The sequence below is a fragment of the Myotis daubentonii genome, chromosome 4 (assembly GCF_963259705.1).
Source record: "Myotis daubentonii chromosome 4, mMyoDau2.1, whole genome shotgun sequence".
NCBI lineage: Eukaryota > Metazoa > Chordata > Mammalia > Chiroptera > Vespertilionidae > Myotis > Myotis daubentonii.
Window position 1 is genome coordinate 63,649,224 of NC_081843.1, and position 27,475 is coordinate 63,676,698.

Genomic DNA, 27,475 nt, shown 5'->3' on the forward strand with positions numbered 1-27,475 from the left:
TGCCTGCGGGCTTCCCGGCCTCGCCCCCACTCTCCCGGCGGCCGGAGCCCCTGAGGCGGGCGCCCCAGCGCTGGGCAAACCCAGATTCCCATCACTTTGGGGGAAACAGACCTGGGCCACCCCCCTCGTTTCCACCAAAGGCTCAAAGGGGGGCCAGGGGCCCCGGGAGGGCGCGCCCCCGCTCGGGGGGTGTAACCACTGCGCGGCTTCCCGCCTCCTTGCCATTCCGCCTCACCGGTTTCGGGTCTTTTTTCCTCCTCCTTTACCCTCGGCCACGCTCAGAGGCGCAGTGGGTGGGAGTGGGAGTGCGTGTGAATGTGTCTGTGTGCGTGCGTGTGTGCAGCGAGGTGGAAATTTCATAAGAATATGGCCTACACTTTATAAACTTGCCGGGATGGGAAGGGTGCGGCGGAGTCCTCGCACCGGTGGGAGAGTTTAAGCGACTTATTTGGGAGGAAATAGGGGGTCAGATTTGGTCTAAGTAGAACATCTGCAAAACATTCAAGCAGCTTATTCAACAAAGAATCTAGCCATTTATTGTAGAAATAATAAAAAGCCACTAATGATTATGGTTCCCACCCCTTCCCCCAAAAGGCCAAATCCTAATGAAATAATTCAAAGGTAGGCCTCATTTCCTAATAGTGGAATTAAACAACAACAAAAAAGAGCCCAACTCAACTTTCCAGCTCTGCCTGCTAAGGGCCTGGGAACCTCGCTGAGAAAGTAGGCGAATGAAAGGCAAGTTGGAATTTCGGCGGACGCCGGCTGCAGGGCCCTGACTTGCACAGAGTTCTGCCTTGATATGCAATTAAATTACAGTAAATTCCTCTTTAAATAATAAAATTTGGAAGACTCTTCAGGATTCGAAGATGTCTGAGGTTAAGTAGCTTTTAAACCGTCAGTTTTTAAATGGCTGGTGCAATGAATAGCTACCTTTAACTCCTAAACCCATTATAAATATGCTATACATCTGGGTCCCCCGTTTATCTCTCCATATTTCTTTTTAAAATGAGGGAAGCATTCATAAAAAGCTACTTGGCACACTTTATTTTAGGAAAGCAGATGTTAATTTTTTCACGTATCATTTTATGACCAAGTACATGTGTAGCGTTGGAAAGCATCCAGAACGCCTCTATTATTTGCTAAATGACTGTTAGCTGAGGCATATTATTCTCAGCCTAACCATGGTATAGGTTATATCAATAAAGTAAACATCTGTGATTTTTTTTTTTAAACCAGAGGAAGGGGGCATAAAGAGTTACTATAAGCGAAGGGGGGAGGAGTTTAGGTAGGAAGAGCACACCTGCGTTGCAGCAAATACGATATTTACATTGTTCTGTGCAAAACAAAGTCCCTCAGCCGGGCACTCGGGGATATTTACATGGCGGGAGATAAAGTTGAAAGCCTTTCCCTGCGTGCCAAATGGGATTCTCCCTGTGGCCTTCTGCGTGGCGAGATAACAGGTACTGAGCGCTCCCGGTGGCGCCGGGCTTCCCCGCTGCACCCCCTCCCTGGCCCTCCACCCGCAGGCCCGGCGAGGTGAGCCAGGCGCTGGGCTGCGGGACTTCCCAGGCCCCGCGGAGACTGCGGCGGGGTTCCCAGCCTCGCAGTACGCGCAGGACGCGTCCTCATTTGCCCTGCGTCGCTCGAGGATGCCGGCGCCCAGGAGCAGCCGGTGGCGTGATAATTAATGGAATACAATATTTATGGTCCGAGGTATTGACTCTGAGGCCAGCGCGCCGGGTAGACCGTCCGTGGGGGTCTGACAGACAGGGGGGTGAGTGAACAAACATAATGACCGGAGTACTTATGTCTATCCGGTTTACTTACTGAAGCCCGAGGTAGGTAACATCATGATAAATATTAATATCCACCTCGACAGCCCTGCCGTCCTCCTAAGCTCTCCCTTCTTGAGCGCCGCCCTTACCAAAAGGCCAGAGAGGAGGGTTTAAAAAACAAAACAAAACACCAAAACATAAAATGCTGCAAATATGAAAAATAGGTCACCAATAAAATTGGTCTCAGCATGGAGCGTAATTGCAACAAAGTGCCGCCGAGTAAAATCGAGGAGTGTAGCTGGCTGAGGCGGCACAGTCGCGAACCATCTGGTGTGTATTAAAAGTGGTGCTGTAAATATTGCTGAGAGCTAATGCATTATCGGCTTCTATAAGTGCACGGGGCCTGTAAGCTTTCCATATGTTAGAATATGTAGATCGGGTGAGGGTAGAGAAAGGTGTCCTATCAATCACCAGCTTCTAAAGCATTGTTTTGCCCACTCTTGGTGGAATTTTGGCCCCAAAGTATCGGATATTCATTCTCATTCTCGCCTCCCCACCCCTCCCTCCATCCTCTTCTCTCTGCCTAGCTCTTTCTCTTTTTCTGTAGCCCTTTCTCCCAGCTCCTTCCCTCCATCCCCTCCTCCTCACTCCCTTCTCTCCAAGGGGATAGGACAGGCATTGCTGACGTCACTTCACATCAGTGAAGGAGAGTAACTGTTTCAGAGAGAGGGAGAAAAAATTCATCTGTTTTTCATCAGTGCTAAAGTTTTGCCTTTATTTTAATAGAAATGAGCTGCCCTGGCTGAGTACTCCTTCTGTTTTGAAGCTTTTTTGGGGGGTATGGGGGGGTGGTCTGAAGAGATTGGGAGGTGCTCTCCATCCTGTGAGTCCAATCATCCTACACCTGCGTCTAATGCCAGAATCAGCACAAATAGGTAAACATCATTAAAATAAGAAGCAAACCTGGTGTCTTCTAGAGAAGATTTCACACCCCACACTTACTAGGCAACTTTTGCCAAGGATGGTGGAGGGCTCCTAGCTCCATGACACTTCTGCTTTGAGTCCTGAAACTTCTTCCCTTCTCTGCAGTTCCTCTGGTTATAAATTCCACCCCCCACACACCAAAACCGCCACACACAGCACAGCTCATAATTTTCCTGCTGTCCCACTAGTTTTCTAGGGAAAACAGTCAGAGTCTTCCTTTTCCTGATGATACCCCACATTTAGGAGTTAACTACAATTATCCCCTCATCTCCTCTGAGTTCCCCATCCCCCATATTTCTCAGCTGCAAGTTTTTACTCAAATCTGCAAATCTGGTGTTAGGAAATTTCCTACATTACATGGTCCACAGAGATCATTTTCCCTCTCCCAGTGTTGTTGCCCTTGTCTCTTTCATTCTGCCTATTCCACACCATTCTCTCTTCCCCTTCCTTCCCTCCCCACCTCTCCCTCTTATGCACACACAGTACAAACCTCCAGCACTTCCAGTGTGGATAAACCTGCTGGTTATGACAAACCAAGTTCAATCAGCAAATAAATAAAACTCTTACTTTTTTTGGCTGCCGGCTGCAGTCCCCCTCTGGCCGTTGCCTCCTTTAATTATAGGAGCTATATTTCTTCCCTGGGAGACATTCGAGGGGATTTTTGGTTGGAAACTCGTTTCTGCTGAGTTATTTTGGAGCCAGGACCAGTGAGTGAGTGGCCAGTGCCCAGAGGCTTTGAGTGAAGTGCAGATTGAGACATATCGAGTTCCCTCTAAAAGGATCATTTCATGTGGGAGGTTGGACACAAAGTTTGTACTCGTGACTGGCATTCCAGTGAGAGACATGCATATTTTAAAACAACAAAGCAAGCTAGAAAGAAGGCGTAGGGGAGGGGGGAAACTTGGAAAGAAGTTACTAAGTGACAAACATCTGTCAACATGGGATAATTTGTACACTCTGATGTAAAACTACCTGCCTCCTTAGAAGAAGTTGAAGGCACAGGATCCAGGAGAGCCAAGTGGACACATATTTATTCCTGTGTGATATGGCTAACAGACACTTTCCCCAGAATAGGTATAAGGTGATTAAAGCTTCATAAATGAGTCTCATTTTAAAATGTTTCTTAAAGTAGTGGAGGCCTCATGAAATTGCTTCTTCCTGATAGTTGATACAAAATTAGGTCCATTTAATTTTGAACAATGTACTTTATTTAAACAAGGGAGAGTGATAAAGTAGGACATTTATTGTAGAAAAGAAAATGAACTTTATCATGACAAAAAAAAAAAGCAGAAAAAGAAGAGAAACAAAAAAGCTCAAACAATCCCTGGTTGCTATGCTCTAGAAGTCTTTAACTGAAAGTACCAACTTCACATGTGCATGTGAGCCAAACATATAAACATCCACCTCTCCGCAGTGTCAACAAGGAGAAATGGCAAAATGTTTTCAGAGGACATCTTCTCTCTCATTTAAGTTTGGAGTTTCCACGGCATGTTACACTTTGAGAGAGAAAAGCCAAAAAGTTCCTTCTTTAGGAAGGAAGTTTTTTTAAAAGCAGAGTGAACCATCAGGCAAGATCCTGGAACCTCCTTTTAAAAAAAAAAATAGCCTGAATCTCCAACAGTCACATGGAAGTTCAGGCTCCAGCTTCCACCGAGAAATCTTTCTCTCCTCCAGATCTGAAGACAAAAGGAGAGGAGGCCGGGTGGTGAGCGGGATATCTCTGTTAGTTGTCAGCGCAGGTCCATGGGCTGGGAATGCTAATGAGCCTCTTGGCCAGCTGAAGACGTGGTTCTCTCTGGCAGACCCTGCCGCTCACACACACGCGGGCTCCCGCCTGCCGACTGACAAGCACACAGACGGAGCCTCGTGCTCGACCCTGTCTCTCTCCTTTTTCCTCTGAGCCCAGAGATCGATCGCTGACCCCACCATTGGGCCAACGCTTTATTTATCTGGCTGCGCAATGATATTATCAGCCTTAAACGTTATATACAGCAAATGTCTTCGTAAATCAACACAATAGGATAGCCTGCAGAGACCAGCCTGGTCTGCCTTAAAGAAATCCCTCGCTATCTCTTTCTCCTTCTCCGTCTCCCCTCCCTTGCAGACGCCCCTTCTCCTTTCCATCTTTACAACCGGGGACATTTAAGACGCTGGACTTGAGGATTTGATCCCTTGCTTCCAGCCTGGTTGGAGAAGGCCTTAGCAGACTAGGAGATGGGTAGACACCATTATCCACCCATCACTGTGATCTCCATCAGAGATTCCCTTATCAGCCGGAACCAACTGCCTAGACCTACTCTATGGACAAGATCCGGATTTCTCAAAATTGGGGCAGGAGAGAAGGCGAGGGGTGGAGTGTGCCACCTTGCACCGTGTTAATTGTTTTCTTTCCTCTCAATTACATTCACAAACCTCTTTTCTGCGTTGCATGTTATTTCTTTGTGCTTTAAAATTGAAACCACGTGCAGCCTTCTCCCCTCCGCACACACAATAAATGCGCTGCCCCCTCCCCCAACCCATCGCACAACTATTTACATCTTGGTTACTCACTCCAGCTCCGGCCCGAAGAGGAAATTGGCCCCTTGGGACTAGGTGAGGCTTTGTGAACGCCTATCTCAAAGCCGTGTCCTGGGCCCCCAACTCCGGGAGAGGTTCCTCGGCCCCCCTCCCTCGCCTCCCTTCCATCCTCGCCTTGCACAGGTGGTTGAGGCTTCCTTTGGGGAGAGCTAGCAGGGGGACATCCAGGGAGACAGGCAGCTGTGTCTGGCCAGGCCCATCGGCTGCCCGCCCGCCCGCACACGGGCGGGGGCCAGCGGTGGCGGCGAGAGAGCCTCTGCCACACCCCGTCCCAGCTCGGGGCGCCCCGCAAGCCGCGCAGGCAGCAGTCGCGCCCCGGGAGCCCTCCTCGCCCAGGTCCTCACAGGCAAAGAAGTCCCACCACAAATAAAAAAATCAGTAAATAAATAGATAGACAAATAAATAAATAATCTCCAAGGGGGGAGGGGGCGCTGGGAAATGGCTTCGCTGACAGGGAGAGATAATAAATGAGAGGCGCTTTCAGATAGATATCTCAGACGTGAAATTGCGCCCAGCTGGTTGTGTAAGCAAACAAATAGTTTCATGTTAGGAACTCTCAACTTGTGGCTTGATGAATAGAACACGACAGAGGTAAATGGGTCTTTAACTCATTTAGGAATACAACTCTTTGGCTTTCCAAGTTAAAGGCGCAGTGACGCGGCGGACGCCGAGCAGGCCCTCTAACAAGAGTTTTATTAGTTGCCACTTGTGACTCCTGCACACCCACCCCACGCTCCTGCATGCTTTCCCCTCCGCAGGCATCAGGCGATTTGTCCTGAGGGACCAAGGAGCTTCTGGAGGTGACGCTACACTGTGGGAGATGTAAGGACTGCCTGGGAGAGGGAGGAGGAGGAGGAGAGGGAGGAGGAGGAGGAGGAGGAGGTGGAGGAGGAGGAGAAGGAGGATTTAAAAAAATAAACTTTTTGCCCGCTCCAAGCAGACAAGCTCAGGTGGGTCTCCAGTGCCCCCGAACGCACAGCCGGGCGGTGAGGCCTCTGGGACCTGGTGGCCAGAGACGGCCAACCCGCACCAGCCGGAGGGGCAGGGGTCTGGAAAGGCAGGGTTGTTCGCGTTGCCCCACCCCCACACTCACCCCCACCCCCACCCCGCCCTGGGGACCCGCCACGCCTGGTAGCAGATTGGGGTGTGCCCGCGGGGGCAAGGTCGTATTGGAACCCCTCGCGCCGGTTCCTGTCCGGGCCTCGGAGGAGGCAGAGGAGGCGCAGCCGCACTCCCCAGAGATTGCCGCAGGAAAGCGCGCCGGGATGGCCTTTCTGATGTTTTAAGGTTTAAACCGACTTCCAAGCCCTTAGAGTTCTGGTGGCTCCGGTGTTCCGGTGGGAAAGGGGACGCTTGACTTGCATATGTCACAGGTAGTTTCCAGAGGGGAGTCCTCCTGCGTGGGCCGCTCTGTGCAGATGCAGGTCGCTGGCCGTGGGACCCGTGGGCCCTGCCTCGCCCAGTCACCCAGCCTCCGCTCCCACTCCTCAGGGCGGCCAGGCAGGCCCAGGCCGCTGGGCGGGCGTCCGGGAGGCCGGCTGCTCCCCTGCCTGCGCCGCACACCGGGTGCCGGCTCCCCCTGGCGCTCAGCTCACCGCTGGGGGGACTCCAGGCGGCCACCCAGGCAGCGACTCCCACCTGCGCCGCGTCGCCTTCTGCCCCGTGGCTTCCAGGGCCGAGGAGGCGCGGGACCCGAGAGGGGCAGGCTGGCTACTGTGGAGCTGCCCTCGGCACCCACTGCCCGGCGGCCCCGCGCCTGGGCCCACGGGTCAGCCCTGCCCCGCAGCCTGTAGATCGGAGCCTCAAGGGCGATTCCTGGTGGCCAGAGGCTCACGCAGTGGCTCTGATGCCTGGATCTGGGATCCTAACCCTTCCCGGACGCACAGCTAGAGAAAGCCGCCTGTCCTGCCCCGCGGACGCCCGCCCGCCAGGCCCCTGAGTCGGGGAGGCTCTGTCTCCCTGGCAAAGACACACAGAGACCTCGTAAGACGGCTGCCTCTGTGTGTAATGCCGGCGAGGACTGCCCCAGCCACCACGGAGACAGCAGAGGGGAAGCGCACTGCTGCCAGCCCCCAGCCTGCCCGCCCAGCCCAGGGCCTCCCGGTTTTCAGCCTGAGCCTGTGGGGAACTCTGAGGCCTGGGATGGGCTGCTCTTCTTCCTGAGCTGGCTCTTGGGGGGGGGGGGGGGGGGCAAGGCCCCAGGGACTCCCAGGCAGTGGGCAGTGGGTGACATGCCAGCCTGCCTGGCACAGCAAAGTGAGTACTGACACCGCTGGGCCCTGGAGCGAGTGCCTCCTCCAATCCAGGCCTCGGTTTCTGGCCAGTCCCACACTGGGTGCCTTGAGCTTGGGCCTCCATATTGAAATTAATTGAAAAAATACGTTTCTGACCTATGAAAATGTTTATCTGTTTTCATCAGAGGGATCACACTGTAATGAATATATTTACATCTCATTTGGAGAAAAGCAGGAAAGATGGGGAGCTCTTGGTGACACAGCTTGGCTCCCCCCTCCCCCACCCTGCGCCCTGGCTGCAGCCCATCCCACCCCAATCCCCGCAGCTCCTCCATCAGCCCGAGGACTTCTTGGGAGGCGATCAGTGGTTAAATCTGACCCAACTGCCTTGGGTTACCCTAGGTACAAAGACAGAGCTCCTGAGTGCAGTGGGGAGGATGAGGGGCATTTCTGAGTGGGACCAGTTAGAGGGCAGGAGGGACTCCACACGCCACACGCCCTGTGGTAGGGCTCCGGCAGTCTGCAGGCGGGCTGGCTGGGATCATGGACGTGCAGGGCTTCTCCACAGAGTGCAGGGCATTGCCTGAACTGTGCTCTGCCCGGAGTATCCACACTCCACGCTGGTTGTAAGGCAAGCTGGTTGGAGTGTAGGAGCTCCTTAATGCGTTTTTAAAGGAGTGGGGTGGGGACCTGGAGACTTCTAGATAGCAAGTTGAAAGCAAAACTTTGCCAATTGCTTCTAAAAATGACACGCTAGCCTGAATAGGGCCTGTTTGGGGCTGGGGAAGGCGGGGGGGGGGGGGGCGGTTGAGAGGTGTTATTTTAAAAGATCTAGCTTTATTAATACGGGAAGAAAAAGCTCCTTTGGCAGTGTGTGCTCTCGAAGTGCCGCCTGTGATTTATAAAACAGCCCTGCTCTGAACGCTGTGTGAGAGAGCAGCCCCAGCACACCCGAGGAGAGGCCTGGCGGGAGGGTTCTGCCCTGACGGGGCCACTAGGACCCAAACACCCTTCTGGAAAGGACCTGCTCCAGCCTAGCTCCCCCACTCCCAGGTCCCAGGCCCACCACCCTTAGGGCCACAGCAAGGCCCTTCCACCCACCCAATACACCTGGAGGGCCCTGCATGGGACCCGTCACAGGGTATGGAAAAGGGCGTACCCTTGCCACCTCTGCAGGGGACCACAGAGGGAGCAAAGCCAGGGCTCCCAGCACTGAGGCCCCACCTCTCCCAGGGCTAGGGAGAGGCCAGACCCTCCCATCACAGGCATGAGGTACAGAGGTGCCCGAGCAAAGCTTTCCCTCCCTTGACCCTCCTCTTCTAGTGCTTCACACCCCTACAGCCAGGCAAGACCCACATGCAGTCCCGGAAGCAAGTAGTACCTGAGCCTGGACCAGCCATGTGACCAGGTTTGCCAGCCTGAGGCCCAGCTGCAGGCAAGCCCTCTAGCAGCCCACCAGCAGCCCACCACCACCACCCACAAGGTCACGTGGGATGTTTGCAACCAAGGCTCCCTGTCGTCTGGGACCACAATGGCCCACGCAGAGCCTGGCCCTCTAAATTTACAAAACCAAGCAGTGACTTGGTTTAGGAAATAAATCTAGCCAACTTGGTAATAGACCTTAAAAGTTTCCCCCTCTTAACCCCCCCCCTTCTAATAAGAATTGGAGTGGAGATTAATTGGAGTGTTCTTTTGCACTGATGACATCTGTCAAACAACCAGACGCATGGGTTTTGCTAAATTCTTTTATTTTTGTTTAAATTTTCACTTCAATTTTAATTCTTGAAGAACAGCCTTGACAACATATATCGCACTCATTATAAGAAGCAAAGGGTTATATCAAAAATTATTAGTATAGAATCACAGGAAATCTGGTTTGGAACCAGAAAAAAATACAAAACAGATATAGATACATAGACACAGGACAATTTTTTATAATTATTTGGAAAATGTTATTTTCCCCTAATTCTTGTTTCCTTTTTTATGTGCATACGATGTTTAAATTTTACAAAAAATGAAAATAAAGACTAGTATCTTACAAAATGAATAACCATGTTTGGGGGTGTGTGTGTGTTTCTACATAGGATTCAGTCCACTTCCATGTGTTGTTTTCTGTACAGAATATATCCACATCCGTCCACAATAAATCCTGGAAGGTCCATTAGTCTCCTTCTGTTTTATTAAAATTCTCTTGGTCCTCTCTTCCAAAGATTGTTTTCTTTTTCTCACCAGACACAAGGTCCTTTTCCTTTCCTTTCCAATGTGTTCACAGATCTGATCCTAAAAGAGTCTCTTTTTCTCCTGGATTGTAGCTTGGGTTGCATTTCTGTAGGGTGGGCTGCTCCTGCCTTCCCGGCCCTCCTCCCCCCTGCCCACCCTGCCCCGCACACTGCACCCTGCATCAGCTGCCCGGTCCCCCAGGCTTTGGAGTCCATGGCCCCGCAGGTCCTCTGAGTCTCTAAGGAGGTGGGGGCAGGTGGGAAGTGCCCAAGGATTAGGAACACTGGATGGACATGTAAGGCCAGTTGAAGCTGCTCCCAGACAGTAACATATCACGGATGAGAGTTTCGATGGGGGTTTTACCTACCAAACGGACGAAGAACAGCTGCTCGATGACTGAGGAGGACACTGTGCGCAGGGAGGGCAGGCGCAGCAGCAGTTTGCCAAAGCGGCTGGGCTGGTTAGGGTACTGGCTCCTCACATACTCCTCCAGCGCACACTGAGACTTCTCCTGCAGGCTCTCGATGTGGGCGGCATCCGACAGGCCACAGGCATCTGCCCAAGCAGCCACAGGAAGGAAAGACAAGGGGAGTGGGCACATGGTTAGGTCAGTGAACAGCAAAAGCACAAACAGCAAGCCATTAAAATAATCTTTTTTTGAGGAGAAAAGGAGAAAAAAAGAAATAGAAGAGAAAATGGGAGAAATCCACCCATCCATGCTTCCCCACTCCTCGACCAGCCCCCAAACAAATAAAATAAACCCACCCCCCACCAAGCCTAGGGGAGCTGGAGAGAGAAGCACTCACATGCAGAGGCAGCAACCTCTCTCATCGCTTTGTTTTTCCTCATTCACCTTTGGATTAAGTAACGTAAGGTGCTGGGGCCATGTTTGCTGTGGTAGCAACCTGTCCTCTGCCTCCAGGGGAGCATCCTTCCACTGTGCTCATTAAAGGGAGGACTTTGGCCCCACTCCCCCCTGCTTTCTGGGTGTTCAGGAGCCCTGCATGTGCAGCCTGAAGGCAGTTCTTAAAGGCTCCGTGGAGTCCCCCTCCCAACAAATGACCCCAACCAGAAACCTTAAGGAGCACCTGGACTGTGTAGTGAACAAACACTTAAGAGCAGGCAAGGAATCATGGGCTGGCAGTGCCTGGAATCAGATCAAGCCCAGGCGTTAGCAAGAGAGGATTTGAGATCCACTATCCATGCAAGCAAGGACTCCGCAGCAACGCCTTGGTGAGGGTGTACACTGCTATCTGTGCCTTAGATCAAGTAATTGAAAATTGGTCACATCTCTGTAAACTGTGTAATAATCAGAAAGAATGTGGCTCCGTGACCCCAGGCTGCAGAAAGGAGACATCTTTCGTGATCAGACACAAAGCTGGGTTAGAGGCAGCAGCAGCTGCTGCTGCTTCAAACTGGAAGATGGGGAGTTGAGGGGGGATTTGGGGAGATAGGCTTCCTTTATAGGACCAACGAGGGGGGGGGGGCTACACGCAAGGACGGCATCTCAAAACCTGTGTGTTTATCTCACATCAACCAAGGCTCCTCTTGGTCTCCTGAAAATATTTCAAGACAGCAGTTCATACTATATCAACTAGCTGGAGGCAAGCAAATGGAGGGGCTGGTGGAATCAGCGGAATGAGATGAAGGCTTCCTACTTTAAATGCCTGTGTTGTTTCTTATATTAATAATGAATATTTCAAAAACAGGAAGATCACAGAGGAACCCTTAGCCAGTCAGGAGGTTGACTAGAGATCAAAGGCAGAGTTTGCTAATATATAGATCTGGGAAGAAATCCATGCGTGGCAATGCCCCTAAAAGGACATTGTATGTTGGTGAATGGCAAGTGTGACCCTACAAAGACATAGCAAATGATTCAAAGTGAAACCTGTGTCTGCTGGGTTTCTGAGCTTTATGTCTTCATATTTTAAGAACCAGGGCTTACAAAACATTAGACCACCTTCATTTACAAGGCTATGGCCTTGAGCAAAAATACAAATAAAACTAGTGATGATGATTCAAGAACTTCTGAGGCAAGTGTCCTTTGACCCCAGATCCAGACTGGGTTCCTGTCAGATGTCTAATTACTCCAGCCAGCTGCTAGGGTGCATCCACACCCGCCTGCCTTGGGAAATCAGTCAGGTTTTATGGCTAGCAGGGTGAGGGCAGGAGCACTTTGGGGCTTTGCTCCTTAGAGAAGGGACCCTGCGGTCTGCCCTTGGCCCTGCTTGCTAACCTGGCTCTGCTGAATAGCCACCATGCATGCAGACTCATATTTACATATATCTTGCTTTACATGCATTATCTGCCCATTATACCTCAGGATCCCTTTCAGCCTCAGACAATGCAAAATGAAAAGGACCCACTGATACCCCAGCAGATTTTTTTAAAAAGACCCATATGGCATCCCCTCAGGTCCGTAAAATATTTATCTGATATTTATGACGAGGGACCCCAGAGTGCAAGGTCACTACCCTTCTCCCAGCTAGGCCACTCCAAGGGAGAGAAGCCCAGGAAAGTCTTGCTTGGGCCCTGTGCTGGCTGCTTTGATATCTTTCCTCCTTTGAAGGCAGAATGCCTGTAGCTCAGCAGCGGACTGCCAGGTGCCAGGAAGCAAGCCCTATGGCCCTAGTCCGGGCCTGGCTTCTCAGTGTAGATAGTCATCCCCACTCTGGATATTCCTGCAATAGGATTCCCCCAACTGTGGACAGACGGTGTGAGCTCTTAGATGGATGGGGTGGTTGTGGTAGCAAAGCAAGGTGAGCAGGGGGTGTAATGTAGTCCATATTTATACGCCATGAGTTATATATACCCCAGATCAGAAAAGGAGTCAGCATGTGCAAAATCCATGTCTTACTTTTTATGTGGCAGTGTCAATGTGGGAAACCTCAATATTTCTTCTACAGTATATGGAAAAGAAATTATGTAAATAAATAACCATTACTGTTCAGGCCCTCCCGGCTTAGCCTTTGTAGTGCAGAGAATGTATTTCATGTTGTGCATTCAGAAGAGTTTAGTGTTCAGGAAATATAGATGTAATCAGCTGCCATAACTAGAAATCAAAGTTATTATTGTACTGAAAATGGATTTATTGTATTTATGTTAACTAGATGGCTCCTTTCAGGGAAGGTCTCATTTATTTGAGGGAATATTTAGGTGTATGAATTAATGAATTTTTAAAAAAAGTAAGTTCAGGTCATGACCTAGCCTTTGGATGCTGTCCAGAATATTAAGGATTAAGCATACCATCCGGAGGCCAAATGTGAAAACCACCACAGGGAACCCCTGTGCCAGCTTCAAATACTTAACCAGAGCAAACCTCATTGGACAATATGTCTAAAACTGTCTTTTCCATCATTCAAAGTTTGCTCAAAAGTTGGATGACTTTGAGAAGGCTTCCCATGAATTCCCTTCTGGCTGGCAATCAAAACAAGTTTAGTCAAAAGTGGAAATGTGTTGTATGAAAGAGGGGGGTGAATTACTACTGACAGCTCTATTTCCATTTTCAGATACTCTGCTTGCAATTTTCCAGCAAAATAATGTTATTGTTCACTTCTTGCCTCCCCCTGGCACCTTGAAGACTTGAAGAAACTTCTTTGGGACTTTTTTTTAAAGAAACACTTTTCACAGGGATGTTTTAGGATGAAAAGTTGAAAGAAAAGCTAAGTAACTCCACAGTCTACTCTGCAGCCTGCACAGTCCTCGCCTCTCTCTGGGAAAGGGCAGGGGATCAGAAAAGTCAAGGGAGTTCAAAGAACCTTAGGAAGGACAAGGACAAGGGAGGGGAGACCTTTCTTGAGAAGACCTCTGTCCAGCTTCAAGTCACATATCTGCTTCAAGACACCTCACTGGATGAGATTTAAAAACCCCAGCCTCCCTGACACTGGCTTGCTTCCTGATTAATTTGGCTAAAGAGCCGGGGAGTGGAGAGCCAGCCAGGCCCAGGCCTGCCAGAACTAACGCAGCCCGGTCATTGCTTCCCAGGCTCTTTGTCACTTGTGAAAAACACGTTTCTATCAAGAAGACTTATTAAGATAAAACGCATTCAAACACCAAGGAGGCTATTCAATAAATCTTCCACTTGTTTTAAGGTTCTCACTTTATCCTCTTGCAAAGAATAACTCCCTCTCCCACTAGCAGACCTGTATTTGCACTGAAAGTAAAAGGGGGGCAGTCCAAGTCCACAGCTCTGGCCACCCTGCATACCAATGAGATGCTCTTGTCTAAATAAATTATCTGCTGCTCAGATCGATATTAATACTACATTTGCTACATTACAATATTGTGCAAATTTAAGGGTCATTTTAATACAACGTAAATACGATTCTTCACGCATGAAAGCCAAGAAATACTGATAGATTACACCACTGCTTACTGTTCAACAAGGCCTTGGGAAAGGGGTTTCGCCACCTCTGCTCAAGAATGGTTTTAATTTGGCCTTTGGGTGTCCTGGTTCTAGGCTAGATTTATTAGGATAGTTTATTTGTTCTCAGAATGGAGGAATTAAAAACAATAGTGGCAATCCTGGAGGTAAAACTGCAGCTAACCCTCCTCACAGTGGGCAAGGCTGAGCCCCAGTCTGGGCAGCTCTGTTCCCCACCAGCGTCCCTTCTGGCTTTGTTTATATTTCCCCCATTACCTGCTGTCCCGGGTGTTTATATGTTTCCCTCTTGCAGGTTACAATAATAAAAAAGGCGGGCAGTGTTCTCAGAGGCTCAGACCAGAGCCTTCAAAGGCAACGTTAATGCACTTTCCTGGAAGTTAATTTGAACCATCTATCATAAGAGAAATTGTTAACATGCATGTTACCGCCGCCCACATTTAATTTGATATTTTTAAGGCACTCTGTTAAATTTCCGATGTTCAAGTGTTGTGCATGGCGATGAGATTTACCTCCGGGGCGGGGAGCCTACCGCACTTCTGGATTCTACAGTCTTGCTTTTGTTTTTATCTTTCTTGTTTAGATCGAATCCGTTTTTTACGACCCTCAATAACCTCAGCAACTGCAAACATGAATGGTTTCCGATAAGGGAAAATCAGGCAGCAATAAAACGGGATTATTTATGATTTACTTGTGCGTATTCTTCTCTTTCCACCTGTGTGTGTATATGTATGTGTGCGCGCGCCTCTCTATCAGGAAACTCATCCAGGGAGCGTGCCACACAGAGGAGAAAGCCGCATTCCCACGTTCTTTCCTTCCTTCCCCTCCCCCAGAAACACACACACACACACACACACACGCACACACACGCGAGCACCCCGCACACACGCGCAGCCAGACGATCCACAACACCGCCTCCCCCACGAGACACGCACCGGCCGCCGCCCCGCGCGGGGGTCCAGGCCGCTAGGCCCGCTGCCGCCTCCGCGCCGCCGCCTCTCCCGCACCGCCACGCTCTCAAGATGGCAGCGGCGCCACCGGCCGCGTCTGTGCGCGGGGCCGCAGTCCCGGCCAGGCCCGGTCCGGCGAGGCCGGCGGCGCGGCGGCGGGGCAGAAGGCCGGCCCCGGCCGAAAGGAGCCTGCGGCGGCTCCCCGCGCGGCCTGCCCTCCTAGCGACCGCAGCTCACCTGACGTGAACAGCACGATGGCTTTGAGGCAGCTGTACTCGGCCGAGTCGACGTGCAGCGCCTTGAGCTTCTCCACCTGCTCCTGGAAGATGCGGATGTGGTCCATGAAGGCCACGACGCGGTCGGCGGACATGGGCGAGGCGTGCAGGCCGGCGGCGGCCAGCAGCGGCGCCACGTGCAGTGGCATGGAGCACTGCGCCGCGTTGAGCACGAACAGCTCGCTCCAGGTGAGGCGGAGCAGGGACACCTGGTCGGTGATCTGCAGATCCGGGAAGAAGGGGATGTTGCGGGCCCACTCGACGGCGCTGAAGAGCAGGCGCGCGGCCAGCTCGCAGATGTTCTCGATGCCCATGATGTTGTTGGGCTGCATGCACTGGCTGCCATAGCGCGATGTGGGGTAGGGCTCCGCGCGCAGCAGCAGAGAGATGTAGCCCGACAGGTAACAGTGGCCGTTGAGGGGGTCCCCGTTGGTGAGCGCGTACTGGCCTGGATTGGGTTGGGTTGGAGGCATTCTTCCTCGCTGAACCGCTGACAAAAAGAAAGAGAGAAAAGAGGCAATGTGCATCCAGGGGGCTTGCGGACATAGCCGCGCTGCAGAGCACCCGACACAATGCGGAGGCTCTTCCCACAGTCACAAGCTCCCGGCGCCTTTTCTCTTGCGCTCGCTCTTTTGGCCTTCACCAGCAGGAAACCTGGGGTGAGGCCCTCTTGCTCCGCCGGTCCATCGCCTGCGCACCTGGTCACCCCAGCCCCGCCAGAACTAGGCCTGACTTCAGGGCCCCCAGGCCCCGCAAGCCCAAGAAAGTCCCACCCAACCCCTCTACCACCAAGGAGTAGCACGCAGATCAATGAAATCCCACTCACCCCCTCCAGAATGAAACAAATCAGTGTAGAAAACAAACAGGAGGAACCAGAGAAAGGTTGTGGTTCTAGGCAAATGCCTAGCTGCCTCTTCATTCGCAAGCAAGCAACATTTTGCTCAAAATGCTCTCATATTCTCTAAAAATGCCATAGAATTACCCTTAAAATAGATACAAGTTACATATGCTACTAATCACTTACAACTTTTCAATAGAAAACAAGTATCCTGCTTCCCTCCTCTCTCCTCTCCTCCCCATCGCCCCACACAAAGTTCTCGCTGTTAAAAGCAACAGAAAATTGAAAAATTTCAAAAAAAAGTTGAACTTACAGTAGCCAAACATTATGGGGAAAAGTAGGAAATATAATTAATGTCTGTCCTGCGTGGTGCCACTGCAACCTGCAGCCAGCTTTTGCCCAGTGAATGCACGAGCTTGCAACTGCAAAAACACTGGATTCATTAACCATCTGAATGCAAAACGTAAGCATGCTTTGAGTTCTTAAAGCTGACCAAAGTTTTTTTTTTTTAATGTGTATGTTTTACTTCAACAGTGCCAGCGTTTTAAATTGCCATGTAAACAAAGACAACTCTAGGAAAAGTTAGGGCTACTGAACTCTCCCCCCAACAAATTAATGTAGATATGTCCATGTACACGTAGCTGTCTTATTTCAGGTTGTGCACTGTTTTCTTAAGTTTGCTTTGATTCCATTTTTAATGCGAGTCCCAATGCAATTTCAGATCTTGAAACATAATGGCTAGAATACTTTTTTCTAATTATAGTTTTGAACTTGGCAGTTATTTTTCAATTAAATGACAGCACAATTCAAAGTTGTTGTTTTTTCTCCCCCCTCCCCCCCAGATGCCTACAAAATCTTCCTGGAGCTAGAAATGAAGTCGTCATATTTGCCTGCTCTTTGAGATCTGAAGGAATTCAATTTCTTTTCCTGTGGCATATAAAATATAATTTTAAAGTCAATTACAAGAAGGAGTAATCTGCATTCTGCAAAATTGACTGGTTCGCTAATTTGACTATAAGACATCTTTAATGATTGTCAGGAGATAAACTTTAACTGTAAATGGCTAAATATATTTATAAGAAAAGTGCTGCATCTCTTGCCACATGAACATGAAGCATATCTAAATACAACATCAAAAGTTGCGTTAAAGAAACCAAAGCCATACAACACAGGGATTAAATGATGTGGAAGCTCATGCCAGCTGCAGTCTATCTATGCATTATAGCCAAATCAGAAGGTTCGGTAAATGCCGTTGTAAATTGTAATTTGTATGCAGTATTTAAGCAGAGGGTGGAGTCTGATGAAGAAATAAAACGAGTATCATGCTTTTTTTAAAAAAATGACACAACTATGAAAGCACAGCTCAGTCACAAACTTTCCTTTCAAAGTAGAGGGGTGAAAACAAGGCCACAGCTCCGGAGGAGGCGGCCCCAGCTCCATGAAGAAGAGAGGGAACCAGTGAACAGGCCAGAAGCGCCCCCCCCCCCCTAATTAGACCTACAAGTGCAATAAATCTCACTCCTCTTTTTCCATGCTAAGCTTCCAAAAGGATGATGCAGCAATGAATCTACTCAGGGCACTCTAGTCCCCAGCCCTCCCCCATTTCAAATAAAGGGAAGGAAAAGATGGAGGGGAAAGTGAGATGCAAAAACACAGACACAGAGTTTTCTGGGGGAAATAAGCACCCTCCCCAAGTTCATGCCAGCACAGCGCAAGCATCCTCACGCACACGCGGGAAAGAGACACACATCGAGCACATCCAAGACAGAGGAAGAAGGGGACTTTAAGCCACAGCTCACGATCCCAGGGACACAATCCCGAGCAGGCAGCGAGAGGGATGGAGGAGCCAGGGAGACGAGCGCAGGCCGGGAGGGGGAGGCAGCGGCAACGAGCTGGGGGGGGGGGGGGGCGGGATGCCGGGGGAGGAAGGCAGCGGGGACAGGGGAAGCTGGGACGGGCCAGGACTGCAGGAGCCCCAGCCCCATACAGCAGCCACCTCTGCTAGAGAGAAAGAAAGAGGGCCGGGAAGGCGGGCGAAGCTCAGGGAGAGAAGCAGAGAAGAAATATTCACCTTCCCGCCTCATGCCCACTTTGAGGCACTTCTTGAGGCGGCAGTATTGGCACTGGTTGCGGTGGTGCTGGTCGATGGGACAGTTCCTGTTGGCACGGCATGTGTAAGTTAAGTTCCTGCGGACGCTCCTCTTGAAGAAACTTTTGCAGCCCTCGCAGGTGAATTGGCCGTAGTGCTTGCCGCTTGACTTGTCCCCGCACACCACGCACTCGATGTGCTGCTGGCTCTGGCCTGAGCCGGGCGGGCCCTGGCCCTTGTCCCCTGCGGTGCCGGGGGTGGCGGGCGCTCCGGGCTGGCCCGGGGTCTGCGGAGTGTGCGGCGCGCCCGAGCCTGCCTGCTGCTGCTGCTCCCCGGCGCCGCCGCCGCCGCGGGCCGCCTGCGCTGCGGGGTTGGGGCCGCTGGGGTTGCCCCCGGCCACGTCGTCCTGCGGATCTCGCCAGCTGCTAACTACCATTGCCATATCTTTGGGCCCGGGGAGCGCTGGGGGGAGCCGAGCTGCTCGCCGAGGGCCACGGGGCGCGCGGGCGCGCTGGGAGGGGAAGGGGAAGGGGAAGGGGGGAGGGGGAGGGGGCGGGGGGCCCACCGGGCGCCCCGGGGTCGCGGGAGCCGAGCCCGAGCCGGGCACCGGCCGCTGCCTCTGCCGCCGCCGCCGCTGCCGCCGCTACTGCCTCGGCCGCCCCGCTGCTGCTGCGCGCCCGCCCGCCCTGCTGGCGTTTTGTTGTGGTTCCTGCTGTTTTCTTTCTCTCTTTTTGCAGCCCCCCCAGGCTCTCAGGATCCCCCCCCGCAACACCCCTGCTCCCCTCGCCCGCTCCCCCCGCGCTCCGATCCTGGGGGGGCCACGCTCTCCTTCCCCCCCTCCCCACCCCCCCGGAGAGCAAGCTCCCTTCTCTCGCTTTTTTCTTCTTCCCCAAGTTGCAAAATCAGAAATGGCACAGGCGGCAGCCGGGAGCGGCGCGGGGCGCAGCGCCGGGGGCGGCGGGCATGGGCCACGGCGCGCGCACACACTCGCCCTCCGCCTCGCCCGCACCCCCGCGCACACACACACTCGCACACACACTCGCTCACCCGCGCCAGGCGCCTGCCCGCCCGCCGGCCGCTCGGGCTACGCGCTGAGCGCGGGCTGAGCCGACACAGAGGAAGACCGCGAGGGCGGCGGCGGCAGCGGCGGCGGTGGAGAAGGAGGTCGGGGCTGCAGGCGCCGCTGGAGCCGCCGCCTGAGCTGCAGCGGCGAGCGCCGCTGGAGGAGCCGGGGCCCGGGCCGGAGTCCGAGCTGGAGTCGGGGCCGCCGCCGGAGCGCGAGCCCGGGTCGGGGGCCGCCCGCGCCGCCGCCGCTGTCCCGGCAGGAGCCCTCGCTGGGCTCGAGATGGAGGGGAGTTCGGTGAGCCGAGCGGGGCGCGGGGCAAGGCTGATGGCGGAGATCAGGGCGCGCTGGTGTCGGGGGGCCAGGTCCAGGGCCGGACGCTGCCAGCCATTCAGGAAGGCAGAGCTGGAAAGCGAGAGGCGGCGAGCGAGGAGGATCGCACACTTTGCTCTTTTTGTTGTGCCGGTGGCGCCGGGCTCTCACTGCCTTCTTCTTTGGGGAGGTGATGGAAAAGAAGAAAAATAGGAGATAATTCACGCCGGCGACGAGTTCACAGCGAAATAGGAAAAATAAAATTCAGAAGAAAAAGAATTGCAAAAAAAAAAAAAAAAAAAAAGCGAGAGAGACATCCAAAGTAGGTCGAATAAATAATCCTCTTCTTTTCCTCTTTCTTGCTCCTTCTTCTGCTTCTTCTGCTATAACACACAGAGCTAGTTAAAAAAACCCTGGAGATCGCCCAAAAATGTTCTTTTTTTAGTATTTTAAATAAGTGCTCTTCAGCCGGGAACCAACACCCTCCCTCCAAAAAAAATCATATATGTATAAAATAACGATAAGAAGAATACGAAGGGGGTGTCTCCTCCTCCTCCTCTTTTTTTTTTTTTTTTAAGTTTAGCCCTCTCTTTTCTGCAGGAATGGAGTAAAAAAGACAAGAAGGAGGGAGAAAAAGGAGAGAGAGAAAAAGAATACGGGGGAAACAACTAAGAGGATATGTAAGAAAAGAGAAAAAGGAGAGAAGAGAGCGAGGGAAAGAAGAGAGAGAGATTGAGAGACTGAGAAAGAGAGAGGCAGAAGAGGAGGAGAAGGAGGAGGAGGAGAGGAGAGAGAGAGGGAGAGAGGAGAGAGAGAGAGAGAGAGAGAGAGAGAGAGAGAGAGAGAGAGAGAGAGAGAGATCCCAAAATTGAATGCGTTTAATCGGGAGGACTCGCAGAGCAATGTTTCCGAAAGGGGGATCTGCGCGAATGTCTGTATATAGTGAACTTTGACACTACTATTGAAACTGACACGTTTCTATGGAGATCGCTGCCTTATATGGAGCTCGTGTCAAGGAGCCAGGAGAAGGGCTGCTGGCAACTGATAATCAAAGGAGACTGACTGGTCAGAGCCCTGAATGGGAGGAGGGGAGGGAGGAGAAAATGGGAGGCTAAGGTTAGCCATGCCTCCTGCACGCCATTGGTTGGAGAGTCCCGCCCCCTCCTCTTTTGCTTTCTCCCCCCCACCCCCCCACCTACTGACGGGGATGGTGAGGGGAGGAGGAGAGAAAGTGAGGGAGGGGGTGTGCTTCTGACAAGCGCAATTTACATTGAGATCGCCCTGCTCTGCTATTTACTCTGAGACCTGATTAGTATGGGTCGTCTATGGTCACACACACACACACACACACACACACACGCACGCACACGCGAACGCCAGAGGGGGGAAGGGATGGCGAGGGGGAGAATGCCTTGCAACGTGCAAATTAGAAGGAAATAATGTCGATTTCTTATGAAAAGTTTTTAAGATTAGGTTTCATGAGCTTGAAGACAGTGTCATCGAAAAATGTTAGTAATTTTTTATATGGGAATTTAACTCTCACCATTTTAATGACTCGTGAAATACACTGGGTTTAGATTGTTTTCTTCTTTCACATAGAAGCATAACCCAAGTGTGGACTGCGTTTATTTTATATCCTTTTAAGAAACGAGGCAGATAGAGACTCCTGTTTTTGGCTCCTTAGTATAACTTGGTTTTAAAAGGTTTAATTACGACAGGACACTCGTGGAATTTGCAGCTATTGCCACAAAATCAATCAGAATTCAACCGTTCCGATGGACCCCAGAGTTGAATTTAAAAAATAAACTTTCCAATCAATTTGATTTTTTTCTACTTTCTTCCCCCCTCCCCCCGCTTTGGTATCCCCAGGCTGTCCCAAACTCCAAACAACGCTTCCATAATTATTAAGAATACAGTAATAAGTCCTCATATTGTTGGGGGTGGGGTGGGGAGTTAGTGCGGCCGAGTCAGAAAAAGAGGAAAGGGGGGAGTGGGGGAGAGAAGGGAAGGGAGAGGGGCAGGTGGGAGGGAGAGAGAAAGAGGAGCGAGGGAGGGAGGGAGGGAGGAAGGGGGAGAGAGAGAGAGAGAGAGAGAGAGAGAGAGAGAGAGAGAGAGAGAGAGAGAGATTCCCGAAGGCGATTGGTCGCGGGAGGGGGGGGACGGGAGGAGGGGGCGGGCCGCGGGCCTGCGGAAATCGCTGGCTCCGGCTGCCACCTAGCGGACGGGAGCCGCGCCCGGGCGCGCACAGCCGGGTCCTCCTTCCCCTCTCCGCAGGCAGCCCGAGCCTTTTCTCCAAAGGAAGACAACACTTTGAAAATTCTTTCAATGGATTTTTTTTTTTTTACTTGAAAGACCGTACTAGGGGAAAATGATCTTTCTGTTAGTTACATATTCTCCAATAGCACACGCGCACCCCCCTCGTTTTGGGATCGCTCCCCTAGGCAGGCTCAGGCGGCGCGGAGCGGCTCAGAGTGACAAAGCCGCCGCCGCCGCCGCCGCCGGGGGTGGGAGCCGCGTCCGCCCGCCCGCCCGCCCGCCCGCCCCTCTACTCGGGAGAGCGTAAAAGTTTGTCTCAGCTCCAGCACCCCGAGCCTCAACACGCCCTCAGATAAAAGGTGCGAGTAAATGGCCACGCTGTATTGACCGAGGTAGGGCTTGTTTTTTTTTAATACTCGTTCTCACTTTAAATTCCACCAGGGAGGGGTTTGGGAAGCGCTGCGCTTTGGGGGTGCGTTTGGCGCTTCCCCGTCTCTCCAACCTCTGAGTCGTGAGCTGGCGGTCGCTTCGCGAGGAGCGACGATTTTAAAGAGCAGAATAAAGGCTTTTCTGTGCCTGCCCCGCAGCCCCTCCAGCCTGAATAATGGGAACAGTCAATGCACTCGGCAAGCGGCGGCCCATTGTACGCGGCTGATGGAGAGGAGGCGACTGGGGCCAGCGGGGGCTCCTTGCCCTTGTCCCTCTCCCCAAATAAACGCGCTCACGTCTCCTGGTCAGTTAAAAGGTGAAATGAACACGACATAAAAAAAAAAAAAAAGGACAGAGAGAACAAGAACCAGCGTTCTATACATGCATTCTAAATGTTACTCTCCATCCAGTGCAGAGACAAGCAGCCGAGGGCAGGCAGAGGACGCAGGCAGAGAGGGAGACAGAGAGAAAAGGAATGAGAACGAGGAGGGAGACGGAGCGAGTGGACGCGGAGGCGAGAGCGAGCGCCAGGGAGTGGAAGGTCCGCTGGCCGCCGGTGCGCAGGCCCAGCCGCCCCCGCACCCTGGACCGAGAGCCGCGGGCACCGGAAGCGAGACTCTGCCAAGTCCTGCCGCACCAGGCAAGTAACGCAATGACTGTGGTTTCTTTTGAACTCTGGGTCGACGACGCGGGCAGGCCAGGAGGGAGCCTGGGCTCGAGTGGCCTCTGTCGGCCGGGGCCGGAGTCCAGGCAGCCAGGGCGGGACGAGGAGAACTTTCCGCGGGGCCTGCTCGGGAGCCGCCCGCGCCGGCCGGTGCCCAGCCGCGCGGAGGCAGGGAGAGCGCCGCCGCGCCGCAGCTGAGCGTTAGTCCAAATTCAAAGCAGGTCTCCCCAACCCCCACTTTCTACCCCTCCCCCCCCAACACACACGGGAATCAGCTACGGGGCCTCCAGCGCGGAGGCAGGGGACAGGGGGCCGCGGAACGGCAGACTTTGCACCGCGCAGCCGCCCCCGCCCCCGCCGGGGCCGAGCTCCAGCCGCGGTGGAGCGGGCCGCCCAGTCCCGCCGGGCTGGCCCGGCCGCCCGCACGTTGCCGGGCTGCGAGCGGGGCCTGGCGAGCTCGGCTCCTGCCGCCCACCTGCGGGCGCCGTTAGTAACGGGATCCCCTAACGTAAGGCGATCGGTGGCTGCCTGTTTGATGTGGGCGATAGTGTCAGGGAATGAAAAGGGACACGGAGCCGCTTTCTCCAGCGGAGGACCCGCGGCAGCGGCGGCGAGGGAGCCCCGGGTCCTCAGCCCCACAGCCCAGCCAGGCTCCTGGCCCGCAGCGAGAGGGCTGAGGGCGGGGAGGGGGTCACCTCGCGGGGTGGGGACCGAGGGGGCGTGTGTGAAACCAAGAGCTTGAATTAAAACCAACGGCAGCGCTTCCTTCCGCGCGGGGCAGAGGCGCGCGTTTGCGTCAGAGGGCGCGCGGGGCGGGCGGGCGGGCGCGCGGGGCGGGGGCGGGGGCAGCCGACGCCCGCCCGGTGCCGCGCCCGGGGGCTCGGGAATGAGCCGGTGTGGAGCTGTTGGCCTCGTCCGGCCTTGCAGGCGGGGGTGGCGGTGGGGTTGGGGGCGGGGGCGGGGGCGGGGGCGGGGGCGAGGCTTGGCGGGAGGATGAGCTGAAACTTGCCTGAACAGCGGCGCCCACCCGCGCTCACTGCGGGCTCTTCCTGCCAGCCCCCATATTGAGCTTCCAAATTTGGGAGAGGCCCCTGGGATCCCGCGTGACCCGGGGATGGGGAGCGGCGTGGCCCTCGCTCCTCCCGAAAGGAAGGGAAGGAGGGGTGCAGCCCCCAGCCCCTGCCCCGGAGGGTGGCTGCTGTTGGTGGTGGTGCGCGGAGCAGTGGAAGCCCTGGGCTTTGGGGCAGGGAACAAATGCGCCAACTTTCTGTCTCGAAAGGGGGCAGGAAGAAACCTAAACGTTTTGAGGAGAGGCGCCGTCCCCTTCTGGGACTTGTCCAGCCCTAGCGACACTCAGGCCTCGGTTTCTCGCCCTGACCGCGTTTTCACACCCGCAGAGCGCCTCCACTGGTGCTCACCGCCTCACCAGCAAAATGGCTTCTGTGGAGGGACTGAGGGTCCTGGGGACTCCTGGGGAGCTCTGGCTGGCGTTTGTCACTGGTTCAGCTTGCCACGCTGGACCTAGGGCCCGAATGATACTCTTGTTGTTTGGTAGGGCACCTAATAGAAGAGTGACCATATTTTGTGGAAGCACGTAGGTCCCCACATTGTGCAATTCCACACACGTGTCCAGGCACACTCAGCGGCAGAAGCAGAAAACGCAGTTGCAAATTTCCGCCCATTTTTCACTCGTCCTCTCTTCTCCAGATCGCTCTCCCTTCCTTCTCGCACATAACCTCAGGCTGTGGCCCTTTCCCCAGCACCCTACTTGAGACGCCAGCCCTGTGGCCCTATCTCCTTGGCCCTATCCAAGGCTTCTCCTCGGGATCAGAAAAGCCTCCCAGGGTCTGGACTCCTGGGCCTCCCTCCTTAAGTCTTTCTCTGCCCTCCTGTTTCCTACAGGCTACTTCACTGCATACAAAGTCTGCAGTGTAGTTCACCCAACAGACGAAGAGAGGGAATTAGGCTGTAAACTTACACTGCCCCTTTCAGATTGCTAGCATCATGGCCCCTAGCCTTAATCACCTTTTAAAAGAGCTTCCACAAAATCCTTGATCTCTCCTAGCCAGACAGCCAGTAAACAGTTGTGACCTGGTGGGAGGAGAGAAGCAGAGATCTCAGCATTGACTTGCATTCCAGGCCCCAGAGTCTGATCTATGCAGACTTTCCAACTGATTAATACCCCCTCCCCAATATCTTTCTTTTGAGGAATGCTGAATCATTCTTCACTAATCCTATGACATCTTTGATATTGGTATTTTGCTTTCCTGAAACTCACTGGTTCATTCATTTTGGCTTTTTGGCAAATTACACTGAACAAAGGTGTCCTTGTAAAAAATATTTTCAAAATCTAGTTCAAGAGCCCTGAGATCCTACAAATAACCAGATATGTGTAAAAGATTCTCCCCCCCCTCCCGCCCCCCCAAAAAGATTCTCTCCCATACCTCTTCCCTACCTTCTAAATAATTAAAAATGGTATTATTCTGTTTAGAGAGACCACAGAACAGAAATAGCCCTGTTTTATCAAGCCCATCTGGAGAGATGAACATGCCTGCAATCATTGGGAGAAAGGTCAGTTCTTCTGATCTTATTACAGACCTTTCCCAAAGAGCTTATTTTAAAGGTGCCGAATCAATTAGTCTCCGTTGGCATGAGATTAATGCTGGGAAGGACGCAGTTGAAGATGTATTTAACGTGGTCTTGCATAGATATTTTGAAGAAAAGGGAAGAGAGAAAGCCACTGGAATGCCTGCCTAATGTTTCGTGCTTATTAAAAAAAACAAACAAAAGCCTGGCCTGTGTCAGAAACCCCCTCCCAAAAGGTTGAACTCAGTCTGTATTGTAGCTTCCCAACTGTAAAAAGTTCTGTCTTTGACAACCTGAAAACAAGGGTGGAAAGGCCAAGTTGGGAGTGGGCTGTACTGCTTGCTCTTACCCTGTTCATATAGTTGGACAACGGATCCAGCGGACTCCTGTATTCACTATAACTCTGGTATCCTGGGCATTTCTTCTTTGTCACCTTTGGGTGGAAACACTCAGAGATAAGTGCTTTACTTTAGAAGCAGTTTAGTTTTCTATCACAAACTGGCCATTTAAAGCACGGGTTTTGGAAAACAGAGATAAGGGAAGTACTTCCCCTTTCTGCTTGGGCCCCAAGTTAGAGGGTCCCCCAGTAGCCAGCCACAGGAGAGCAAGTGTTGACCTTTGGATGCAAAACAAGCTTTTTGTAGGAGGAAAAGTGACAATCATTCATAGCACATCAGTGAAAGGGGTGGGGTGGTGCAAATTTTACTTTTTGTAAAAATCAAAAAGATAAATGCATTTGTACAAAAAAGAAAATGGAGAAGTTTATGTTATAAAACGCATTTTAAATGCCACACTTGAGTGAAGACTGACTGCAAGGCTCTTCTTCCAAGAGAAAATGGGTTGGGTTTGGATGAAAAGTTTTGGTTTTAAAAGGAGTTTGACGCTTATTAAAGTACCCTGACAATACAATCAACTAAACTATATTATCATTTTTCTTAATAATTACCTGTCAGAACACAGATTTCTTTTATTACAGGATTAGCCCATCAGAAGTAGATTTGAATTGGACATTCATTGATTAAGGACTGTTCAAGTATGTTTAAGTTTTTAAAATCTTCACTGCCTATAAAATAAACTAGTGGGAAAGTACTGGCTCACAAAGCCAGCAGATCTGTTGGTAACTATTGTCATGCTTCACTTGTACCTACCTATCAGAAAGTTGATCTAAAGAATAACCCTAACCTGTCCTTCTAAACTGTCAGTGGAAAGATATGTTTATTACAGTGTCCTCCATCAGTCTCCATCAGTAAGGAGAAAGGGGATTTAAGTAAAGTTTAGATGAAAAAGAATGAGCATAGTTCACCACTGATACAAACCACATGGAGCAGTAAATAATTATGCCCTCTGTTACACTATGTATATTTTATTTACCCATTTCAGAAGTGGATAATAAACCTAGCCCATCTATGGGAGGAGTTAATAAGGTATTTCAAATGCATGATCTAACAAAACTCCAGGATAGTTCTATGTTTTATTGTTAACCGTTTGCATGAAATCTTCTGAAGCTGAAAAGAAAAAAGGAAAGGGCTTTTGTGTTAGTTGATCCTTGGCTAGTCTAGGGCTAAGGTTGGTGTGAAAGGGACAAGGAGGTCACTTGAAATCTCCTTTTATCTACTCTTATTTTCTCTCTGGATCAGCAACTTTGAATAGATATCTTCTAATCGCTCTTAATGGAAAGAAACTATGGGAGCAACGAAACTGCTTTTTAGCAGTGGATACATATGTGGACAGCTAGCCAAGTTTGCATATGACTACATCTTTACACACATGTGCTTAGAGTTTTTGCATGATGTAAATGTTTCCCACACATTTGGTGGGTTATTGATTGGGTGGGTTCTA

General features: G+C 52.0%; 1 protein-coding gene and 1 long non-coding RNA gene across 3 annotated transcripts in view; one reads left to right on the forward strand and one right to left on the reverse strand.

Annotated features, from left to right (window-relative positions):
* Nucleotides 1-9,304: 9,304 nt before the first annotated feature.
* Nucleotides 9,305-18,768, reverse strand: NR2F1 (nuclear receptor subfamily 2 group F member 1). 2 transcript variants are annotated; one of them, XM_059694118.1, is made up of 3 exons: nucleotides 18,309-18,768; nucleotides 15,362-15,889; nucleotides 9,305-10,348 (listed from the first exon to the last, which is right to left on the reverse strand). In XM_059694118.1, exons 1-3 carry the CDS (start codon nucleotides 18,766-18,768, stop codon nucleotides 10,068-10,070), a joined length of 1,269 nt encoding a protein of 422 aa, XP_059550101.1. In that variant the 3' UTR covers nucleotides 9,305-10,067. The 2 variants fall into 2 exon arrangements, with proteins under 2 accessions (XP_059550101.1, XP_059550102.1); XM_059694119.1 differs by lacking the exon at nucleotides 18,309-18,768 and adding an exon at nucleotides 16,551-18,075.
* A 3,596-nt stretch (nucleotides 18,769-22,364) lies between these two features.
* The window catches only part of LOC132233429 (uncharacterized), a 50,689-nt gene continuing 45,578 nt past the window's right edge, over nucleotides 22,365-27,475 (forward strand). Inside the window, exons 1-2 of the long non-coding RNA XR_009452625.1 lie at nucleotides 22,365-22,702; nucleotides 22,797-23,030. This is a non-coding gene — a long non-coding RNA (uncharacterized LOC132233429). The remainder of the gene's footprint in view (nucleotides 22,703-22,796; nucleotides 23,031-27,475) is intronic.